This window comes from Stegostoma tigrinum, chromosome 17 (assembly GCF_030684315.1).
Source record: "Stegostoma tigrinum isolate sSteTig4 chromosome 17, sSteTig4.hap1, whole genome shotgun sequence".
NCBI lineage: Eukaryota > Metazoa > Chordata > Chondrichthyes > Orectolobiformes > Stegostomatidae > Stegostoma > Stegostoma tigrinum.
This window is the reverse complement of record NC_081370.1, coordinates 30,949,374-30,973,527: the sequence shown is the minus strand read 5'-3', so window position 1 is coordinate 30,973,527 and position 24,154 is coordinate 30,949,374. Positions and strand designations below refer to the sequence as shown.

The 24,154-nt window shown below is 39.5% G+C and overlaps 1 protein-coding gene across 3 annotated transcripts in view; it reads right to left on the bottom strand.

Moving 5' to 3' along the window:
* pde3b (phosphodiesterase 3B) overlaps window positions 1-24,154 on the bottom strand; it is a 248,370-nt gene that overhangs the window by 17,206 nt on the left and 207,010 nt on the right. For all 3 annotated transcript variants that reach the window (XM_048545839.2, XM_048545840.2, XM_048545841.2), the window contains exons 5-10: window positions 21,941-22,059; window positions 13,160-13,367; window positions 8,863-8,957; window positions 8,129-8,271; window positions 6,739-6,876; window positions 5,061-5,172 (exon numbers count right to left, since the gene is read on the bottom strand). In XM_048545839.2, the coding sequence (XP_048401796.1) occupies window positions 5,061-5,172; window positions 6,739-6,876; window positions 8,129-8,271; window positions 8,863-8,957; window positions 13,160-13,367; window positions 21,941-22,059 (815 nt within the window). The remainder of the gene's footprint in view (window positions 1-5,060; window positions 5,173-6,738; window positions 6,877-8,128; window positions 8,272-8,862; window positions 8,958-13,159; window positions 13,368-21,940; window positions 22,060-24,154) is intronic.

Sequence of the window (24,154 nt, the reverse complement as noted above, 5' to 3'; positions counted from 1 at the left end):
TAAATAGAATTGCATATTCTTCTAACAATGGAAGACTCTTGACAAAACAGATATTCACATTCTTAGGCCTGTTTTTACACTTGGACAGCTTTATTTAACTTTCTCTAAAGTAAGAAGTCTTCAGTCTGTTGGGAAGTTTTTGTTGAAAGGTCAAGTAAGTTGGAAAATAGCCATAGACCAATGGGTCTCTCTATCAAAGGAAGACAATTGGTTATATATAGTTTGAGGGGCAATACTCTGCAAGCATGAGGTAAGGTGAGTAGGCAAGCCTTCATGAACTACCAGTGCCAGTACAGAGATTGAACCTGTGCTCTTGATGTCATTCTCCTTCACACTCCAGCTATCTAGGCAATAGAAGTAACTCCTCCCAAACTTGAAAGTGTTTTTGTGAAAGAGAAACTAGAAATCCTACATTTAAGAAGGACCATTACAACAGATATTTACTTGACAGTACATGCTGCTTCACTAGTAAAATCTCAATATAAGTGGAAAGAAGAATATATTACATTTTAATATCGCAACAGTGTTCAGCACAAATCTGTAAAAGAAAAACTGCATTTGCACTACTCACATGGGGGTTAACAGACAATTGCGTTTGCGTTTTGAAAGATGCACATTTACTTGCAGCAACTAAGGAACATTCTACAAATGCCATGTACTGATAATTCTATATAAACTGCATTGGAATATCAAACTTTTCTGACAACTCTATGATGATACAATTATAAATTTTCTTCTACTGCTGTAAAATAGACGTATTTTGATTTTAGTTATGTCATTAGGGGATTTCATCGCTCGCTGGAGGATAATTTTGGAGGTTAGGGAGAGGGCAGGTCTTTCTGTCTAAATAAGGTAACTAATCGTAAATCTCTTGCTCTTTTCTTGCATCAGAAACAAAAGCAGGAAATGATATGATTTTATTCATGTTTTTAAAGATTGTTTACATTGTAACAAAGTACAACATGTCAATGCTAAGTGGCATACACTGAGCACAGGATAACAGATAATGGATTAAAAATCTGCACGTACAATGTCTAAGAAATTGGACTTCCTGTTATTACGGTCTAGTCATGTATCTGTGCCAGTCTTATTACTCAGTAACATTTTCCAGAAGTCCGAACTAACGTCCTAATTAAAAACAAGGCTATATCTTTCATAATTGTGTGATTAGATTTGTACAATTACATTTACCTACTGAATTGTCTTTAATGCATTTGAATTCCCTCATTAATGTTCTTACATGAAGACCTCAGCATTTCCTAAAAGCTTGGCTTGGACTTCATTATTTTTTTCCAAAAGTGTGTTTTTCTGCTAACAGAATGAAAATACCAGTTTCAATATGTACATTGTACCTAACTTTCTAGGATATGAAACAAATAAGTATGGAGGCCTCCGATGTGTGTAAGCATAGTAAGGTTGTAAAAATGTGGGATTTTAATTTTCCAAACGTTGACTGGGGCTACCATAGTCCGGATGATGCCTGGTCTGGAGCGAAGGCCTTCTGCAGAAAGGCTGAGGGACTTGGGTCTGTTCTCATTGGAGAGAAGAAGGCTAAGAGGGGATTTAATAGAGACATAGAAGATGATTAGAGGATTAGATAGGGTGGACAGTGAGAGTCTTTTTCTGAGGATGATGACATCAGCATGTATGAGGGGGCATAGCTACAAATTGAGGCGTGATAGATTTAAGACAGATGTCAGAGGCAGGTTCTTTACTCAGAGAGTGGAAATGGCGTGGAATGCCCTGCCTGCCAATGTAGTGAACTCAGCCACATTAGGGGCATTTAAACGGCCCTTGGATAAGCATATGAATGATGATGGGATAGTGTAGGGGGATGGGATTAGATTAGTTTACAGGTCGGCACAACATCGAGGGCCAAAGGGCCTGTTCTGTGCTGTATTGTTCTATACATCAGCACTACTACATCAATTGTACCAATCAAATATATGCCCTCTAAGTCTGAATACTCCATATTCAGTTGTTTTGCAGACTTGAGAAAGATTCTTTTTCAGGTACTATTTGCACCGAGTGCTCTTACTTAAAGAGAACTGAAGTCATGTCAAAGCAAGAAAACAAAAATCACAGAATGGTTATATATTATCTACAGCAGCTTTTGTTTTCTGCTTTGTAAGCTTTGGGAAGTTCACAGAACTGTGAATGCTTTTTCTCATCTTCAACTTTAAAATGCATAAATCTAAATCCAAATATATCACTTAATAATTAAAATTTTATTTCATTCAAATTTACATGCATTCTAATTGATCAAGTTTAACAACGTGACCAATGTCTTTTCTTGTTCCAATCTCATTTTTATTTGAAGAAAAGAGATAAACCAATGTGAAAGGATGAAAAAAAAGAAGCACATTGAAACTGAGAAGACCTCTTACCTCTGCGAATGGGTGTGTGGTGGTGGAGGGACTGTATGATCAAGGATGAGGCAAATGAACGCAGACTAATGGGGTAGGAGGAGATATAAAAGTGGGAAAGAGAAATAGAGGATGTGATGGGAACCTGAGGAGAGAAATTCTAGGAAAAGGAGAAAGAAAATAAACCAACGATAGCAAAATGTTCCTTGCAACTATAACCAAAAATTGCATCCTGTCATGATCCACCACAACAATCCCGAGGAACTCACTACCTTCCATTTCAAAGGAAACCAAGGACAAATGAGACAGTACTAAATAACAACCGAAAGAATTGCAGATGTTGTAAATCAGAAACAAACACAAATTGCTGGAAAAGCTCAACGGGTCTGGCAGCATCTGTGAAAAGAAATCAGTTAACATTTTGGGGCCGGTGTTCAGAGGAAGGGTCACCAGACCTGAAACGTTAATTCTGATTTCTCTTCACAGATGCTGCCAGAACTGCTGAGCTTTTCCAGCAATTTCTAAGTTTGTTATCAATGAAGCAGTGGCTGAAGATAAAAACATTTGAAAGTGGCTGAAAACTTTTTGTCTGCAGAGGAATCAAGTACATGCTGTAATGTGAAGTGGCAAAGTCACTGTGGTATGAAAAGCTGGAAATTATAGCACATTGTATGCTCTTCCGTGAAAGACAAATGCTTCTATACTACTTCAAATGGGTGAAATGATTAACTATGAAGTGGGTAGAAACATGAGTATTGCTTTCTATTCCCCTCGAGAGTGTGGATTAATGCATTTGTACATGATCACCAAAGTGCAACAAGCGTTTCAACGTGTTAGTTTTTCATACAGTTAACACGTGTTAAAGTAGTATGAAATAAATCCTAACAGCAGACAGATCTTTAACATTAGACAAAGAACTGCTTCTTCAAGATTCTTCAAGTTAACTCAAAATTTTAACTCTTTTCTTCCCATGGATGCTGCTAGACCTACTGAGTGTTTCCTGCAATTTCTGTTTTTGTTACAGACATGTTCTTCTTGGCTTACATACATCATTGGCAGCAAAGCCTCAACAACAGGCCAAAGTGTTATCACCCATAAACTAAGGTTGCCATCTAAAACGTTTTGTTTATAATCTATAAAGGGAAAGTTAGTCAGTCTTAGTCATTCAAATTAAGTTAACATGAAGGGTGTACAGGATATTTTGATTTCTTAGTGTTTTCTGACAAATTTGGATTCTAAACACAGAAGTGTGATGTCAAGGTGTCGATGTTGCACTGGGGTGGACAAAGTCAGAAGTCACACGTTATAGTCCAGGTTTATTTAAAATTGCCTGATGAAGGGGCAGTGCTCCAAAAGCTTGAGATTTCAAATAAACCTGTTGGACCTATAATCTGGTGTAATGTACTTCTGACCTTATAATAAAGAAAGATCAGATTAATCTAAAATTTCAACAATTTGACAATGAAACAGAAATTAGACAGTCATAAGCAGCTTCTGTAAGTGTGTATTAGACCAAATGAATTTCAGCATTTTGATCATTTTCATCTTGTCCTCTCCCCGCAACCCCAAAACAGTGCAAGTATGCTGCAGCCAAAACTAATATCGTCAAATTTTAGTTTCATGCAAAACTGTGGGAATTAGGGTAGCCATATTCCCCAAGTGTACCACCTCTCACTTACAAATTTTAAGTATCACTAGGCTTGTCATAGGCTGCTGTTCAAAAAGGAACGATCCTAACTTGTTGCAATGATAATCAGCTTATCATGTCCGAACATGGAAGAGTCCTGAGCATCTACAGCAACTGCAACACAGGAGAAACTCCAAATATGGCCTGCACAGACTCGCAAACCAGCCTGCACCCGATGCAGAGCCTCCACCCTGTACAAACTCCCATCTCCAACCTGCTCTGCGTTTTGTTCTGCCTCTTGTCTTTTTTTCTTGTATTCAGCTTCTCGCCTTTAACCTAATGAGTAGGTCTAACTGGTCATTGAGCATCTGATCAATGTGATGGAAAATGATGACACAGCAAAGGCTGATGCATATCGACAGCAGGAATAACTGCTCATCAACCACCAATCAGACGTTTCCTTCCTGCCATCCATGCTACTCCTCTAATCTTAAGAGCTGGATCAGCAAGGATAGAGGGGACCATGTGATTAAAGGAACAGGAGCAATCAGTGCAGGAGAAAGAGAATCTGTGTTTGCAGAAGCAGCTCATGTTCTCAGCTCAAGTTTTTTAGAAAATAAAATTGGACCCAACGGTTGCTGAGAATAGGAACTGCTGCCTTCCACCTTCAGGCAGCTTTGTGATTTTCCAGCAGGCTTTAAAAAGAATTGTGACCTCAAAGTCTTCTGCACTGTCAGCAACACTTTTTTTTAAAGCCAGTCTTTCAGAAGGTATGATTGGCAGATGCCAATGGCAGATTTCCATAACCTCAATGCTGGAAATCTGTCATTTGGTGAAAATTTCTTATCCCTGCAAGAAAAGTAAAAAAAAAACTGATCAATTATGCTAGGGATAAGAAACTGGAGAAGTAAAAAGGGAACAGATTGAGAAAATGGCACAAAGATACTAAAAGCAAGGGCAAGACAAATACTTCTCTTTAATTTGGCATTTGCAATGCTACATATGATAATTTATCCTTAATAAAGATATGCAGATGCCAGATAAACAGAGGTACAAGTAATACTTACAAGGAATGTCACGATAACCATTTTCCAGTGCACGAAAGTAGCTTATGAATTCCCGAATGGGTATTTTAAAGAGGTCAAATAAGCCAGTATCAAGAAACAGGGAGTATATGACCTATAACACCAAAACAGTTTTTTGTTGGTTACTATAGTTTATAAAGGGAAAATGATTGGCAAACATCAAATTCTCATCTTTTGACTATTAGTGTGTACAGTTATTGTATTTGGTATCATTTTACAACAGATTATTCACAAATGGCTTATGCACGGTCATATTCTTAATCATGGATCATATACTTTAGTGTATACTTCAAAATTCACAAATTAGTTTCCTATGAGCAGTATCAGAAGTCAGTAAAAATTGAGTATACAGACCTGTTAAGTTTTTTTTGTAATCAGGTTTCCATATCAATCTGAAATCTATCAGATGTATAACTATAATTTCTTAGTATTCATATCAGAGAGGTTTTTAAATCTTAAGGAATTTTAGAGAAAAATACAAGGTTATCCAAATTCTACAAGTTGCCTCTTTTTGAAAAGCCAAGGATAACAATATAATCAAAGCTTTCCGCTTTGTGTAAAAACCCTTTCAAGTCACATACACCTGCACATAGGACATCAGCTTTGCGGGTTTCATCATGCTACTCTTCAGATAGCGAAGAAGATACACTGCAGTACATAATAGGATGCAACTCCTCTATCTTTCAACTCAGATAGTATACCAGACTCCACTTTGCTGCACTGACATTGGGATTATTGCATGGAATTTACATTTTTGCAGTGTAAAAATGATAATTATCATTTTTTAATTCTTGTTTGATAAAACACTCAACATCAGCTAGTAACTTAATCCAAGTATTTTTGAACGCCTTCAGTCATCATAATTTTACCTTCAGTTATTATTTTTACTGAAAATATCCCTTTTATGATTGCTGTCAATGATGACTAGTCAGTAACATTGTGGACATTTCCAAATTACAGTGCTACTGCTGGAGAAAAGTCGACCTCTGAAAGGCTTGAGGAAAACTAGGTTCATTCGTACTTCTTTTGTTCACACTGCAATGGAAGTGTTGCAATTGGACCAGTACTCCACTTGGTGCCTCAGCTGAGAAGAATCAGCACCTTCAAAATCATACTGCTTAACAGTCTATTGCAAGAGCTGTTGATTCACCCTCAAAATGTCAATATTTCATGGAAGAAAATTCTGCTGACTCATTGATGCTACTTTTTACTTCTCATTTGTTTTTGAAAGATGTGGTATTGTTCCAATATGCGATGAATATTGCTTAAAAAATAAAAAATTAAAACAGAAATTGGAAGTTTAGAATCCAAATGCACTGAAAATTACAACATTTTAGTGCTTGGTCTGTTACTGCTTTGATTTGTGAAATGGATCTTAAAACATATCCCTTGTTTGGAAATTGTACAAACTTCTGCTTTGTCTTTGCAAATCATGGATTTAATAATTAATAATGTAAAACAAAAGTCATAAGATATTTCTAAATGTTCAAAATCTGAACCATAATACTTGATGTTCAACTTTTCTAAAACAGAATTTTGGCAGGTAAATTTAAATTAATTTTTTAACCATAATTTAATATAGTTGTGCATGAAGTTATTTGTGTTTTAAGTTAACTTACACTTAATCATAGTAAAATAAACCATTAGTTAGAAAACTAACCTGACTAAGAATTCTTCCAGATTGTCCACCTGTCATCTCTACAAGTTCAAAAATTGGAAAATTCCAATTATTCAGCTTTTCCATGCATAAGTCAGTGCCTTGCCCTTCTATCAGCTCAACTGGAAGTTCTGGCAGCTGCTATTGGTTTAAAAAGACAAGATGTCAAAGTTTATGCCATGGTATCGCATTTTGCGCTGCATTTTTTTCTTTCAAATGCTATCAACTCTTTCAAAAAAGACCAGATATATTGTCCCTTCACCACAACCCACCCATGCAAGCATAGGAATCTATCCTTTCACTTCTTCTCTTTCCAAAGTTTCAAGCCGCAAACACTCCTAGGCGAAACAGCAATTTATTCGTATTTCATTCAACTGAGCATATTGCCAAAACTAGTTTAGGCGTCTGCTTTGCTGATTACCTCTGTTCAATTCTGATTTCTTGACCACAAACAGGGGGACCTATCAAACCCATCCAATTACCACCCATTGGTCTATTCTCAATTAATAACAAGGTGATATTTGTCCATGCGATCAACCAGTATTTATGCCAGAACAATGTGCTTAGTGACACTCAATTTGGATACTGCGAGGGCAAGGCAGCTCCTGACCCCATTACAGCCTTTGTCCAAACATGTACAAAATAGCTGAATTCTTGAAGTGAGCGAAGGACAAAGAGTGGCCGCCCTTAATATCAGAGCAGCATTTGATCTGTGATATTGAAGAGTCCAAAGAAAACTGGAGTCAAAGCAAATCAAGGAAAAACTCTCCACTGTTTCAATTCATACTAAATACAAAAGAAAATGATTGTGGTTTTTGGAGGCCAATCAGTTTAGCCATAGGACATCATTGCAAAAGGTCCTCCGGGCCCCACAACATAGGTCCACTATTTTTATCTGCTTTTTAAAGGACCTTCCCTCCATCATAAGGACAGAGGTGGGGATGCTTGCTGATGATTGCACGATGTACAACATCATTTCTAACTCAAATACTGAAGCAGGCTTTATCCAAAGGGAGCAAAACTTGGCATATAGCGTTCATGACACACACACAATAACCTAGGCAATGGCCATTTCCAAAAATAAAACCCAACCATTGCCCCAAGATGTTCAATGGCATTAACATTACTGAATATTTGTAAGGTAGAATATTCAACAGGGTCAAGAAAAATTCTTGATATTAACTGCAATATTTAGCATGACATGAAATGTCAAAAACAATCCACTCACTAATTGCTACCAATAATTTCTCAGCAATTTCCACAAGAATTCAGATACAAATTCTATGGTTATGTTACATAAAGTGTTCATATAGGTATGACTGATCAAATCTATTGCGCGACTGCTGCATCAGTAAACAAAAACAACGAATCAAAACTGAAAAATTGGTCTCACCCCAGACTGATTATTTTGCGCTTGTGTCTGCTGGTCTTCATTACTTATAAATTTCATGGATCCTTCATTTTCTAAATGTTCCTTTCTGTCAGCTCCAGATGTGTGTTCATCTTTAATTCCATCGTCAGGAGCTGTACCTTCGTCTTTAAAACCAGAAATTCTTTACAGAGTATATCTTCCACCATTCCATCTCATTTGCTGAAGTTCTATTTTGTACACCAAGTACTAACTAAGAACTTTCTTCTTACATGAGGATATAAATTTCACTTAAATTGTTTTAAACTTTGATCTTAAACCTAAAAGTGATGAATACGTGGAGAGGGAAAAATAACTGCCTCGACAGGAAATAATAAGCTAATTATTACAATGCAAATCCAACTTATGAAACAATATTTAAAACTATGCAGTTTAGTTTATGCAATGATTTAATATATTAGCCTGTAATGCTAATTTTTCAGAAAAAAAGTTGATTGTGTCGTTTATTGCAATAAACGCATTATTAAAAGCAAGTGACTAGGTTACTCGAATTGAGAAATTCTACCAGATTGGAGCAAAGCCACAAATCTAGAATTTCATTAGTGTTGTATAAATGCTTTCATAAGATGAGAAAATTGACAATGGCCCCACTCTGCCCAACATCCTGCCAGCGAATCAAGAGCAAGCAGATCCCAACATTTGTGTCATGAGAGAAAATCATATTGTTGTGAAAGAAGGAAAACTCAATTAGCACATACCTTGTGTTTTGGTACAGGGCGATTCTGCAACTGACTGCAAACTGCTTTCTCCTAAATCAATGTTTTGCACTGATCTAAGCATATGCCGTCCACAACTGGAACAAATTCATTTTAACAGATAGAAATAAGAAGCAATTCTTAAGCAAATTTCTTTAGCAACAATCCAAAATGATCAAGTTTCCTTCTATACATCATTGTCCTGCATTAAGTTCCAAGATTTAGAAAACTGGTTGAACTTTGTTTGCAAATACATGATTTTCTATTAACAATTGTTAAAAAAAAATCAAATACAAAGCTTTTCATCTTGCACTTATTCAGACAAGGTTGTCAGAAACGCACTGGAAAAACAGAAGGCCAATTTATACAGCATACCAATGTCAAACTTAGTTCTCAGACCTGAAAGGGAGGCTGACTGGTCAAGGTGTTGCCTTGGGAATGGAACAGACACTGGCCGCCTCCATGATGCCTTTGGTTTTATCAAAATAAAAAGCACAAAATGTGTATGAATTCCTTTGCCAACATAAAACTATGCCCTATGTATCAATATTTGTAGCTTCGAACACAAGCAAATGTGTACCATAGCAAGTCTGATTATTTTTGTTTTGTTTCCAGCATAACTCTTAATATGATTGGATTATTTAAGAGTTAACTTTCAACAGAAAAATCACATTCGATTTGTGTGTATTTTTCCCAAGGTTTACCAGCACAACCTGGTTGAGCGAGATCAACATGCTGCCTACAGCATGGTCGATGTGATGTATTGTTTGATATGGTCTGCTGGCCTATATAACTATAATCACCCCAGCACTGAAATTCACATATCACTCATTTGTGCAGTAGGAAAGACATGTTTCTGACTTGATGGTATCAATCCATTAATGCAGACAACCAATCAGTCATGAGAGAACTAGCTTTGCCTACTGTTGAAATTAGTGAGACACTTTCCTTTTAGAGGGTAATCTGGGAACGGCTCAGGGCCAAAAGTAGCGGAGGGGACCTTTCATGAGTTTTTGCAGTATACGAGGAGTGACAATTTTATTGGTTAGCCATTACCTTGCAAGACCGTTTTAAAATGCCCTATTGCAACATTACATTTTCATGGTGAGTAGATGGTTAGGGCTCAATAGGACAGACCTCGTAGCATATAAAACTGCAGGACACTCAATATGTATATTGATCAGTGGCACAGGCTTTTGGTAGATAATACTAAAGTAGCTACTGGCAGATTTCTCAACTTACATAGAGTGAAGACAACTTGCCTGTTTGCTCCATTTCAATGATGAATTTGAGGGCAGAATACAGTTTATTAAGTTCCTACGTAGGCATTGTACAATCTTTATGAAAGTGAGGGAATATCTTTTACAATGTACCTGGAAAATTCATTTCGCACTGGTTGCAACAGCTTACACACCATGCAGCCAATTCTTCTTTGCATACCCAGTCACAGTTAAAACAGATCATAAAGGCACCTCACTTGCAAGTCCATTATGGGTAGACACACAAAGCCGGTGGTTACCCTTCTACAGAAAGGGTGTTAGTAAACTGGAGAGGGTGCAAAAAAGATTTACAAGGTGTTACCGATACTGGAAGGTTTGGAGATGAGGAGAGGCAGGATAGGCTTGGAGTTATTTTCACTGGAGCATAGGCGGCTGAGCACTGACCTTATAGAGGCTTATAAAACTATGAGGGGCATTGATAAGGTGAATAGTCAAGGTCTTTTTCCCAGGGTAAGGGAGTTCAAAACTACAGGGCACAGGTTTGAAGTGAGAGGGGAAGCGTTAAAAAGGGACTGGAGATGGAATCTTTTCACGCAGAGGGTAATACATATGCGGAATGAATGCCAGAAGAAGTGGTACAGACAGATTCAAATTTGGACAGGTACATGAATAGGAAAAGTTTTGAGGGATAAGCATCAAATGCAGGCAAATGGGACTAGTTCAGTTTAGGAAACTTGGTGGAATGGAAGAATTGGGCCAAATGGCCTGTTTTCATGCTGTACAACCCTACGACAAATCTGCATGCTGATCATGCTAAACCAGCCCATGCTTGTAAGCCTCAGGATATTATACTCATAATTCAATGTGATTCTGCTACTGGAAGCCATTTATTAAATAATCTAGACTGTGCTCAGTTATATTGGAAAATAATTTAAAATCATCAGTGGGATGCACAGTGTAATGCATTTGCATATGCTAACCTTTTTTTATGTAGGCAAAAGGAATGTAATCATACATGTATTCACATTTTTAATCGAAAAAAGGGTCACGATAACTTTGAAAATCTGCTGCATTCCCATGGCAACATTCTGACCAAGATGCTTTAAAAGAAAACAAGACTTGCTTTAGAGATCTGCAAGAAACTCACATCAGTGATTGCAGTCAGAGCTTCAAACACCAAAAATTACTGTTGAATGCTTTAGTTTAAATTATTTTGTGTAAGTAACATGAGTGGCTGGAAATATCGAATCCCAAAACTGAACAATAAAAGTTCAAACTTATTTTGCAATAATAATTATCAAGTTTAATATTGGAATGGAGTGTTTGTCGTATGTTAAAAATGGAAACTTACAGATGTTCCATCATGAAATAAAAAATTGAAAAATTTAGAATTCCCTTCCATGTGACTTGCAATTTAGACGTAAAATCATGAATTCTTCATGTTGCACTGCAAATATCTGTTTCATATTTTGATTAGGGACGTGTATGTGTATATAATTTTAAAGAAAGACTAGGTCCTTTAGAACAAAAATTTCACACTTCAAAGATTTGCTAACTCTATTCATTTTAACTGTGACTAAAGGTTTGCAGCCAGCTTCATTGGCGACAAATAACAACCACAGTACAGTTTGTTATAACAAAGTGTGGAGCTGGATGAACACAGCAGGCCAAGCAGCATCTTAGGAGTACAAAGCTAGAAACTGATGTCCATTTCAAGCCCACTAACTCCCACAGCTAGCTAAAATACACCTCCTCCCACCCAACCCATGCAAAAATTCCATCCCCTATTTCCAATTCCTTAGCCTCCGCCGCATCTGCTCCCAGGATGAGGAATTCCACTCCCGCACGTCCCAGATGTCCAAGTTGTTCAAGGACCGCAACTTCACCCCCGCAGTGGTCGACGTCGCCCTTGACTGTGTCTCCCGCATTTCCCGCAATGCATTCCTCACACCCCGCCCCCACAATAACCGCCCTAAGAGAATCCCCCTCGTCCTCACATACCACCCCACCAACCTCGGATACAACACATCATCCTCCGACACTTGCGCCATCTACAATCCGACCCCACCACCCAAGACATTTTTCCATCACCACCCTTGTCTGCCTCTCTCCGTGACTCCCTTGTTCGCTCCACACTCCCCTCCAACCCCACCACACCCGGCACCTTCCCCTGCAACCACAGGAAGTGCTACACTTGCCCCCACACCGCCTCCCTCACCCCTATTACAGGCCCCAAGATGACCCTCCATATCAAGTAGATGTTCACCTGCACATCTGCCAATGTGGTATATTGTATCCATTGCACCCGGTGTGGCCTCCTTTACATTGGGGAAACCAAGCAGAGGCTTGGGGGCCACTTTGCAGAACACCTCCGCTCGGTTCGCAATAAACTACACCTCCCAGTCATGAACCATTTTAACTCCCCCTCCCATTCCTTAGACGACATGTCCATCATGGGCCTCCTGACATGCCACAATGTTGCCACCCAAAGGTTGCAGGAACAGCAACTCATATTCCGATTGGGAACCCTGCAGCCCAATGGTATCAATGTGGACTTCACAAGCTTCAAAATCTCCCCTTCCCCCACTGCATCCCAAAACCAGCCCAGCTTGTCCCCGCCTCCCTAACCTGTTCTTCCTCTCACCTATCCCCTCCTCCCACCTCAAGCCCCACCTCCAACTCCCACCTACTAACCTCATCCCGCCTCCTTGACCTGTCTGTCCTCCCCGGACTGACCTATCCCCTCCCCACCTCTCCACCTATCTTCTCCTCTATCCATCTTCGGTCCGCCTCCCCCTCTCTCCCTATTTATTTCGGAACCGTCTCCCTATCCCCCTCTCTGATGAAGGGTCTAGGCCCAAAACGTCAGCTTTTGTGCTCCTAAGATGCTGCTTGGCCTGCTGTGTTCATTCAGCTCCACACTTTGTAATCTTGGATTCTCCAGCATCTGCAGTTCCCATTATCTCTGATTACAGTTTGTAATAAACCTGCTTTTGGAACATAAAAGAATCCCAGTTTTTCTGAAGGGTTCAAATCCCTGATACATCTTTCAGTGCACACATTCAGTAATGCATCAATACCTGCTGCAGAGAGCACTACTGGACATTCTAAAAGATTGCTGAAAATCTGGAGAACTGAGTGTGTATCCAATTGGTTTATGGAGGGTCACTCTGGGTTTGGTCAGTATGTCAGCCGTATCAGGAAATTCCACCGGTGAGCGGTTAAAACCAGCTATTGACCCAGGACCATGAACTGGAGAATTCACAGGACTGAGGCTAGGAGAAATACCTGAAACAAAAGAAGAATTGCAACAAGTTAAATCATGAGAAACCATAGATATTTCTCTGAAACTGTTTGGTCACGAGAATAAAGCTATGCACATTTTATCCCAAATTACCTTTTACATTTCATTTTTTTTGACTTGTCAACAGCAGTTGAAAGAACAACCTATTTCTAGCAACCTACAAAGCCCTCCTGAGCTACCAATTAGAAGGGATGATAAAAGACCAAGACAATCTGTCCTTCGACAATGCTCCCCTCGTTTCCCTGCAGCACTGCATGGCCACCAGTTTTCGCACAGAACTGAAATTAACCTCCGTAGCATGGGAGATTGCAGAAGTAAATCCACTCTTCAACACTGTGTGGCAGCATGTACCACAGTTCAGATTAACAATTACTTACCCAGCAGCAAACACAGATGGTGTTTAGTGCTACAAAAGCAAGGTGTCAGTCACGACGATGAATTTCAATTGTCTATTCATACTTTATAAAATGTCAGCCATTCACGGGTGCCTTGGGTTTTACCAGTGAGCAATTCTATTTTTAATTGTTTTGGATCGTGTACAAGTCAGAATAAATCCAAACATTTCTAATCATTACACAATATTACTCAGAATTGACAGTCATTAGTTATGAAGAAAAATACTTGCCAGGTAATATTTAGACAATTGGAAACATTCAGTAACAGATAGCAAAAAAAAACTTATGTACAGATATAAAAACATTAGTTCAACACACAACTGAAATTTGTAGCCTTGTCTTTAATAGTTATATGTCTAATTTTTGTACTAGCTTCTTAAACAGGGGAAATACTAGAAAGAATACTGATGATACAGATAACTTGAGAGAGATCCAAAACTAAACTGAGCTTATAACAACAGCATATAAATTGAGGCGCACTGCAGTCTGGGGAGCAGATTGTGGGGGAGCAGGAAAAGGGAAAATGTTGAAAAAGCCTCAACAAAAAAGCTGGCAGATGGTGGAACAGGAGGTAAAATGTGAATTTATTCATTTTGGCAGGAAGTTTAAGAGTATTACTTAAATGGAGAACGACTGCAGAATTGAGGTGCGGAGAGATTTACGCTTTCCGGTGGCTGAGTCACTAAATGTTCATATGCAGCACATAATCAAGAAGGCTAACAAGATGCTTTTCTTAATTACAAGAGGAATTGAACAAAAATGTGAGGATGCTATGCTGTCCACCTGCTAGGGATTGACCTACGATGCCCTTAGGGAAGGAATTCCAGGATTTTGACCCACTGACAGCAAAGCCTTATATTTCAAAGTACAGATAGCAAGTGACTTGGAGGACAACTTGAAGGTGGTGGTGTTCACATCTGTTACATTTGCCCTTCTAGATTGAAATGGTCGCGGTTATGCAGAGGTTGAGTTGATTGGGCTTGTATGCATTGGAATATTGAAGAATACGGTGACCTTATTGAAATATGCAAGATTCTTGGAGAACTTGGTAGATTGACAAGGCAAAACCCTTCTGCGGCAGTCGAGAACCAGAAGGTATGATGTCACATTAAGGGATTGCCTTAATATACGGAGGAGGAAGAATTTCTTTACCATAGAATGCTGGAGAGGCTGGCTATTAAGTGTATTCAAGGCTGGGACAGAAAGATTTTTAACCAATGAGAGAATCCAAAGTGAACTTGAGGATCAGCCATGTTCTCATTGAATGGCAGAGCAGATTCAATGAACTGAATAGCCAGCTTCTGATCCTTCAAATTATGAGAGGCAACTTGATTGAAGTATCTAAGATACAGAATATCTTGACAAGGTCTAAGTGCTAAGTATGTTTCCTCCTGAGGCATAGTCAAGAACGAGGGGACATCGTTTTAAAATTAGGATCTTAACTGCGAGACAGAGACAATGAGAATGCGTTCCTCTAAAAATAACTATGTAACTTTGATCACTTTGCCTCAAAAGGTGGTGGGGCATTATCAATGAATATTTTAAAAGGCAGAGGCGAGAGATTTTTGTGAGGCAGGAGGATCAAGGATTATTGCAGGTAGATAGAAAGGCAGAGTCGGAGACACAAACAGATCAGCTATGATCTAATTGATGACGCAAGGGCTGAATAGTCTACTATTTCGATATTTCACATTTTTAAACACAATGAGGACTTCAATTTTCATATAAACCTGCAAAAAGAAATTGGCAGAAGTAGTTTGCATAGGTAAGTGGGGAAAGTTTACCGAGATAAATTGGAATATTAAATTGAAAGGTACGATGGTAGATCAGTAATGGTATACATTTCAGAAATATTTCGTAATTCTCAACAAATATACATGCTATTGAAATATAAGCACTTCATCAATTCAGAGATTCATCTCTAGATCACTAAATGGGTTAAGAGACAAAGGAATAAAACATATGATCAGACTGCAATTTGTTGCAAAGGAAGTATTCTGAGTGGTTCTTCGTTAAAGCACAAGACAAAATTCACAGATTTCCAACACAAGTTCTTCGGCCATAACCTCGTAAAAGTGAAGCACAAAGTTCCGTTTTCACACTAAGAATAATTTCCATTGTGTTGGATGGCACGATCACAGTGCTAAACGGGGCAGATGTCCAGCAGTACAAGACTGAACATCCATGAGGCACTGTGGAACATCAACAGCAGCAGAATTATAGATCAACACAATCTATAACCTCATTTGCCTCACTCAAACATTATGATCAAGCCAGGAGATCAACCATGGTTCAGTGAAGAACGGAGGAGGGCGCGCCAGGAGCACAAGGCGCCGCTAAAACTGAGGTGTCCACCTGGTGATACACCGAACATGACTTCTGCATGACAAACAGAGTAAGCAACAAACAATAGATGTAATTAAGCAATCCCACAACCAATGGATCAGCACTAAAAATCTGCTGTCCTGTCACATTCAATTGTGAATAGGAGAAGGGAGGGGGGGACAGGGAGGGGGGAAACAAAAAATATCCCCATTCTCAATAACAGAACAGGCCAACATATCAACACAAAAGACAAGGCTGAAGTATTAACAGCAATCATTAACCAGAAGTGCAGAGTGTATGATCAACCTTGGCCTCTATCAGAGGTCCGCAGAATCGCAGATACCAGTCTTCAGCCAATTTAATTCACTTCACGCGATATCACGAAATGATTACAAGCACTGGATACTGCAAAGGCTATGCGCCCTGACAACATTCCGGCAGTAGTACTGAAAGCGTGCTCCAAAAACTGCTACTCCTCTAGCCAAGCTGATACAGTAGTTACAACAGTAACATCTACCCAATAATGTGGGAAATTGTCTGGGTACGCCCTGTACACGAAAAGCAGCATAATTCCAAACCGGCCAATTACACTCACATCCATCTACTCTCTTTTATCAGCAAAGTTATGGAAGGTGTTATCAACAGCACCTGTATGCTGATGCTTAGTCTGGGGTCCGCCAAGGACACTCAACTTCTGTCTTCATTTCAGCCTTGATGTAAACACGGGCAAATATACTCAATTCCAAAGGTGAGGTGAGAGTGGCAGACCTTGACACCAAGGCTGCATTCAACCGAAGAGTGGCATCAAGGAGGTCAAGCAAAACTGGAATGAACAGGAATCGGGGGCAAATTCTACACTGGTTGCAGTCATATAAGAACATGAGAACTAGGAGCAGGAGTAGGCCATCTGGCCTCTCGTGACTGCCCCGCCATTTAATAAGATCATGGCTGATCTTTGAGACTCAGGTCCACTTACATGCCCATTCACCATAACTCTTAATTCCTTTACTGTTCAAAAATTTATCTAGCCTTGCCTTAAAAACGTTCAGCAAGGCAGCTTCAACCACTTCACTGGGCAGGAAATTCCACAGATTCACAAACCTTTGGGTGAAGAAGTTCCTTCTAACCTCAGTCACACATCTGCTTCCCTTTATTCTGAGGTGATGCCCTCTAGTCCTAGTTTCACTTGCCAGCAGAAACAACCTCCCTGCCTCCACCTTATCTATTCCCTGCATAATCCTATGTTTCTAATAACATCTCCCCTCATTCTTCTGAATTCCAATGAGTATAATCCCAGTCTACGCAGTCTCTCCTCATAATTCAACCCTCTCAAATCTGGAATCAACTGAGTGAATCTCCTCTGCAAGTATATCCCTTCTCAAGTAAGGAGACCATAACTGCACACAGTACTCCAGGTGTGGCCTCACCTGGGCCCTATACAGCTGCAGCATAGCCTCCCTGTATTTAAATGCCATTCCTCAAGCAATGGCAGACAAAATTGCATTTGCCTTTTTAAACACCTGTCGCACCTGCAATCCCATCTTCAGTGATTCAAGCACAGCAAGGCTCTTTGCACAGCAGTGTGCTGCAATTTTTTACCATTTAAAACATAGTCCATTTTGCTGTTATTCCTACCAAAATGGATGACCTCACACTTATCAACATTGTACTCCCTCTGCCAGACCTTTGCCCACTCACTTAGACTATCTATATCCCTCTGCAGACTTTCAGTGTCTACTGCACACTTTGCACTACCACTCACCTTAGTGTCATCTGCAAATTTTGACACACCACACTTAGTCCCCAACTCCAAATCATCTATGTAAATTGTAAACAATTGAGGTCCCAACACTGATCCCTGAGGCACACCACTAGCCACTGACTGCCAACCTGAAAAAGACCCATTTACCCCTACTCTTTGCTTTCTACTGGTCAACCAATCCTCCATCCATGCCAATTCATTACCCGTAATACCGTGCAACTTTTATCCGATGGAGCAGCGTTTGGTGTGGCACCTTGTCAAATGCCCTCTGGAAATCCAGATATACCACATCCAAAGGTACTGGCAGAAAGGAAAATGGCTGTGGTTGTGGAAGCTCAGTCATTTCAATTCCAGGATATCTCTGCAAGAGTACCTCAGACTATTGTCTTGAGCCCAATGATCTTTAGCTACTTCATCAATGACCTTCCCTCCATCATAAGGTCAGATGTAGACATGTTCACCAATGATTGCACAACATTCAGCATCAGTTGCGGCACCTCAGATACTGAAGCTGTCCATGTTCAAATGCAGCAAGAACTAGACCCTATTCAGGCTTGGGCTGGCAAGTGGCAAATAACATATGTGCCAAACAAATGTCAGGTTATGCCCAATAAGGGGCAAACTAATCACCACCCCATAACATTCAAAGGCACTAACATCACTGAACAGCCTCCCACTATCAACGTCTTGGGGATTACCACTGACTTGAAACTGAACTGGATGTGCCATACAAATACAGTGGCTACAAAAACAGGTCAGAGGCTAGGAATACTGCAGAGAGTAACAGACCTCCTGATTATTCAAAGCCTGCCCACCATCTACACGGAACAAGTTATTTGTTTAGATAATACTGTCACCTGCACCTAATATTCCCCACTTGTTGCAGCAGGACCCATCCAGGCAACTGTCAAGAAGCTTGACACCATCCAGGACAATGCAGCCTGCTTTCTTGATGGCTGAACCACAAGCATAAATACCCTAGACCACCAACTCTCAGTGGCAGCAATGAGTATTATGCTTAAGATGCACTGCAGAAATTTACCAAAGATCCTCAATCTGCGTCTTCCACATCTGCAAACAGTCCCATCCAGAGGTGGAAGGGCAGGAGATACTTGGGAACACCATCATCTGCAAGTTCCCTCCCAAGCCACTCACCATCCTGATTTAGAAATGTATCACAGTTCTTTCACTTTGCTGGCACAAAATCCTGGAATTTCCTCCAAAAGGGCATTGTTGGTCAACCTACAGCACATGGAGTACAGTGGTTCAAGAAGGCAGCTCAGCACCACCTCCTCAAGCGTAGCTAAGTATGAGCAATAAATGTTGGTCAGCCAGCAACACCCATGTTCCACGAGTGAACAAAAAACAAAAAATGGCAAGTGCATTTTTAGCAGCGTTCTAAAGTTAACACTGGATCAGAAAAGAAAGGATTGCAAGGTCCTGTCACTAATGCACTACCTGGAGCAATGTTATGATCCTTGCTGATGGTAATACTGCACAAGTTAGATCCCAGAATGAAACCTGGTTTGAAGGGTCATATTTTTAATTTTTGCTGCTGACTAATGTGATGGTTATTCATTTAAACATATTCAAACAAGATTGCAGATGTCCTTTAAAAACAGAGCACAAGTTTTTCTAAAACAAAAAAAAAGCTTGGAAGAGGGTTAGAAAAATCTTAATACAAAGTTTCAACCTGTTTTCCACCAACATATATTGCAGAATTTCAGTCCCAAAAAAATTATCCCAATCTCATCTTCTTTAAATCTTTACGTAAATGGCATTCCCAAGTTTTTGTCTTGAACTATATAGAGTCAATTTCTCAACTTTCTCAGTTCTAACAACTTGAAGATTTCTAATCAAACTCTCTCAGCTTGGATAAGCAATAGACTGGAAACCATTTCTGCTAAGATTACGAATTTTCCTGAACAGACTTGATTTCCCTTTAGAAAACTATCTAATTTCTCTCTGAAATCTGCGTTCTTCTGAAATAAAGCCATTAAAGTGAACTGTTCCGAGCTAACTGCCTCAACGTATTACCTCTGTCTGCTTTAGAAGAACAGTATAAAAATATTTTCAGCATTTATACAAGCAATTTGGATGTCAATATAGGACCAAATTGGCGGTATAGTGCACAGTGTGGGAGGTAAAACAAGACCTTGACAACATGATCGGATGGGCTGAGGACTGGCAGATGGAATTTACTTTGGGTAAATGTGAGGTGTTGCATTTTGTAAGAGAAACCAGGGCAGGACTAATCCATTTAATGGTAAGGCCCAGGGAGTGTTGACAAACAAAGAGACCTAAGTGCAGAGTTCATTTTAAGTGAAGTTGCAGGTAGGCAGAGTACTAATGGTGGCATTTTTGCATGTTTGTCTTCATTGGTCAGAACATTGAGTATAACAGTTGGGATATCATATTGCAAATGTACAGAGCATGAATGCAAACTAATCTGGTCACCCTGCTATAGGAATGATGTTGTTAAATTTGAGAGGGTGCAGGAAAGATTTACAAGGATGTAGCTAGAACTGAATGGTTTGAGTTCTTGCGGGGGTGGCTCAATAAGGCTGGGGCTTCTTTCCTAGAGTGTCGGGGTGTTCTTATAGAGATTTACAAATCATCTGGGGGATGGATAGGGTGAATAGGCAAGGTCTTTTTCCTATACTGGGGAGTCCAAAACTAGAGGGCATAATTTTAAGTTGAGAAGGCAAAAAAGTTTAAAAACGACCTGAGGGATAACTTGTTCATGCAGAGTGATGTGTGTATAGAATGAGCTGCCAGAGGAAGTGGTGGAGGCAGGTGCAATTAGAACATTAAAAGGCATCTGGATGGGTCTACGTGAAGGAAGGGCTTACAGCAATATGGGCCAAATGCCGGCAAATAGGACTAGGTCAGATTCGGATGTCTGGTCAGCGTGGATGAACTGGAACGAATGGATTGTTTCCGTGCTCTACGACTCTATTTTATCCAACAACACCAAAGGATCTCGCAAGCACTCGACCATAACCACATACGTTCTTGAAACTAATGCACCTACGTCACTGCTCCAAATGACTTCTTAACCTATTTGGCAACTAAATTACCTTCTTAGAACTAACCAAAATCTGCTTCTATTTTAACATCTAAATCCAAAACTATAATATATAATTCACATCTCACCACAACAAAAAGAGCTACTTGAAGTGAAAGCATAATTTAACTTTTAAATCCTGCATCTTCATAATTTATGAAACAAAACAAGAACTGTGTTTAATTATACATCAGCATCTCTTAAAATAAGCTTGTATTCATATATATCTAAGATTGACACAGGAAATGTTCAAGGTTTTTTGCATTTGAAGAAAACATAGAGAGGCAACTGAACGAGAGAGCTAGGAAACAGGGAAAACAACATTGGGCCAGAGGAAATATCAGGACACAGGCAACAGGAATCAGAACTGGGCTAAAATGTTTTACGATTAAAACTCATAAAACAAGAAAGTGCACCAAACAGAAATCAAAGTTAAATGATCACCTATGGAGCCCATGGAAATGAATAAAAACTCAAAGTTCCAGTCTTTGTTATGTTTGCATTATGCATGCACTTTTCCTTTGAAAGATTTTGACCATTTGTCTTTAGTTACAACTATTATTCAAAGAGAAAATGAACACTGGCTGTCGCAAAAAAGCAATGGGGGGGGGAACTGGTATAAATAATCAAAATGAATTGTGGAGTTAAATAAATCTGACAATTTCTGAAATCAGAAGATTATAGTTGAAAAGGTTGGTCTTTGGAAATTAAGGAATTTTTTTTAAACTCACATATAACGTTACCCCTTCAATCCTACATATCTTAACTACTTTCATTGCAATAATGGAGACAACTAATCTAGCAGTACTTTCTCTCGGATAGGATGGAAGATATATTCATTTTGGTTTCATGCTTCAATATTGAAGGTGCAGACCTTGCATTGGGAGGCTACTTCACAACTTTTCATTTTTATTTTGTTAACTAGAAACCAGTTTGTTAGTCAATAATTGATGTCTTATTAGCTGCATTCAGAGCAAATGCTTTTACCTTAAGACAAAAATTTGTTACCTGCCCGTCTGGGTCCAACGTGATGAGATGTTAAAGATAGGGATGCAGATCGAGATTTGGGAATTGTCAACAGGTTTGAACTGGAAGGTCCATTTGCCTGTGAACCTACATTTAAAGTACTTGAAAAGGGAAAACAAGTCAACAAACAAACAAGTCAGTCAAAAAACTGCTCTCAAATCACTTTAACACAGATAAAAGTTGCCTCCACCAATATGTAGTGCAAGCACAAATATATAATACATTAAGAAATACAATTTCAATAGTTAACCTCTATGTTAAGCTTCTATACCTTTATTTGTTTTGCCTCCATAAAAATATCAGGGCCATAGAGTCATAGAGTCATGCAGCATGGAAACAGACCCCTTAGGCCAACTCGCCCATGCCAATGAAAATTTCCCCAAACTAAACTAGTCCCATTTTCCTGTATTTGACCAATATCCCTCTGACCTTTCCTAATTTCTTTTAAGTGTTGTCACTGTGCCTGCATCCACCACTTCCTCTGGCAGTTCATTCAACATATGTATCACCTTCTGTGTGAAAAAAGTGCCCTCAGGTCCCTTTTAAATCTTTCTCCTCTCACCTTAAAACTGTGTTTTGAACTCCCCTACCCTCAGAAAAATACCTATGGTATTCACCTTATCTATACCCCTGATAATTTCATAAACCTCTAGAAGGTTAACCCTCAAACCTCCAACATTCCAGTGAAGAGCATAGAACATAGAACAATACAGCGCAGAACAGGCCCTTCAGCCCTCGATGTTGTGCCGACCTGTGAACTAATCTAAGCCCCTCCCTCTACACTATCCCATCATTATCCATATGCTTATCCAAGGACTGTTTAAATGCCCCTAATGTGGCTGAGTTAACTACATTGGCAGGCAGGACATTCCACGCCCTTACCACTCCATGGAAGTCCCATTCCATTTAGCCTCTTCATGTAAATTAGACTCACCAGTCCTGGTAACATGTTTGTAAATCTCTTCTGCTCCCTCTCGAATTTAATAATATCCTTCCTACTGCGGGGCAACAGTACTGTACACAATAATCTAAAGTGGCCTCAATGATGTTTTGTACAACAGCATGTCTCAACTCTAATACGGAATGATCTGAGCAATGACGGTAAGCGTGCTAAATGCCCTCTTTATCATCCTGTCTACCTGTGATGCAACTTTCAAAGAAGTTTGGACATGAACCCCCCAGTTCTCTTTCGATTTACCAACACCCCCCAGGATCCTACCATTAACTGTCGAAATCCTGTCCTTGTTTGTCTTCCAAATTGAGACTCAAAGTCCTGAAGAAGTGTGATACCTGAAATGTTGACTTCTCCCTTCCTCCAGATGCTGCCTGGCTTGCTGTGTTCTTCCAGCCTCCTATTTGTCTACTTTGGATTCCTGCATCTGCAGTTTTTTTGGTCTCTGAACATTACATTGCAACTGACATGGCCTCAGAACTAAAGAACTTTATAGCCAAAGAAATGCTACAAGTTATAGTCACTGTTCTAATATAATAACCAATGAGTTTTGAGAAGATTTGTAGCTCAGGTTGAGGTTCTGGATGTGAGTTTGCTCGCTGAGCTGGAAGGTTCGTTTTCAGACGTTTCGTCACCATACTAGGTAACATCATCAGTGAGCCTCCGACGAAGCGCTGGTGTTATGTCTCGCTTTCTATTTATCTGGTTAAGTTTCCTTGGGTTGGTGATGTCATTTCCTGTTCTTTTTCTCAGGGGATGGTAGATTGGCTCCAAATCAATGTGTTAATGGTGACAAAACATCTGAAAACGAACCTTCCAGCTCAGCGAGCAAACTCACATCCAGATAATAACCAATTTTGCAAAACAAGGTGCTACAAAGAGATAGAAGACTATGGCTAAAGAGTCCACTTTGATGACGGAATGGAGCAATACACATTGGGAAGGCTTGTCTGTCAATCACATGATGGGATTCTGTACCACTTATGGAGAAGGTAGAAAGGACAGCGAGTCCAACAATACAACATTTCCTAAGTGCTGTATTAGAGAATCAACTTATTTTACATACTCACATCCCTGAAGTGGAATTTTAACTTGCAACCTTCTGGCACAGTGATTCAGTTTTACAAAATGCCAGTGGAAAGCAAAACATTGTACTTTGACTGGATATTCAAGATGAACTGGTCTTTAAACAACTGTGTCCACAATTTTTGCACAGGAAAAGGAGATCAGATGGGCAAAGACAA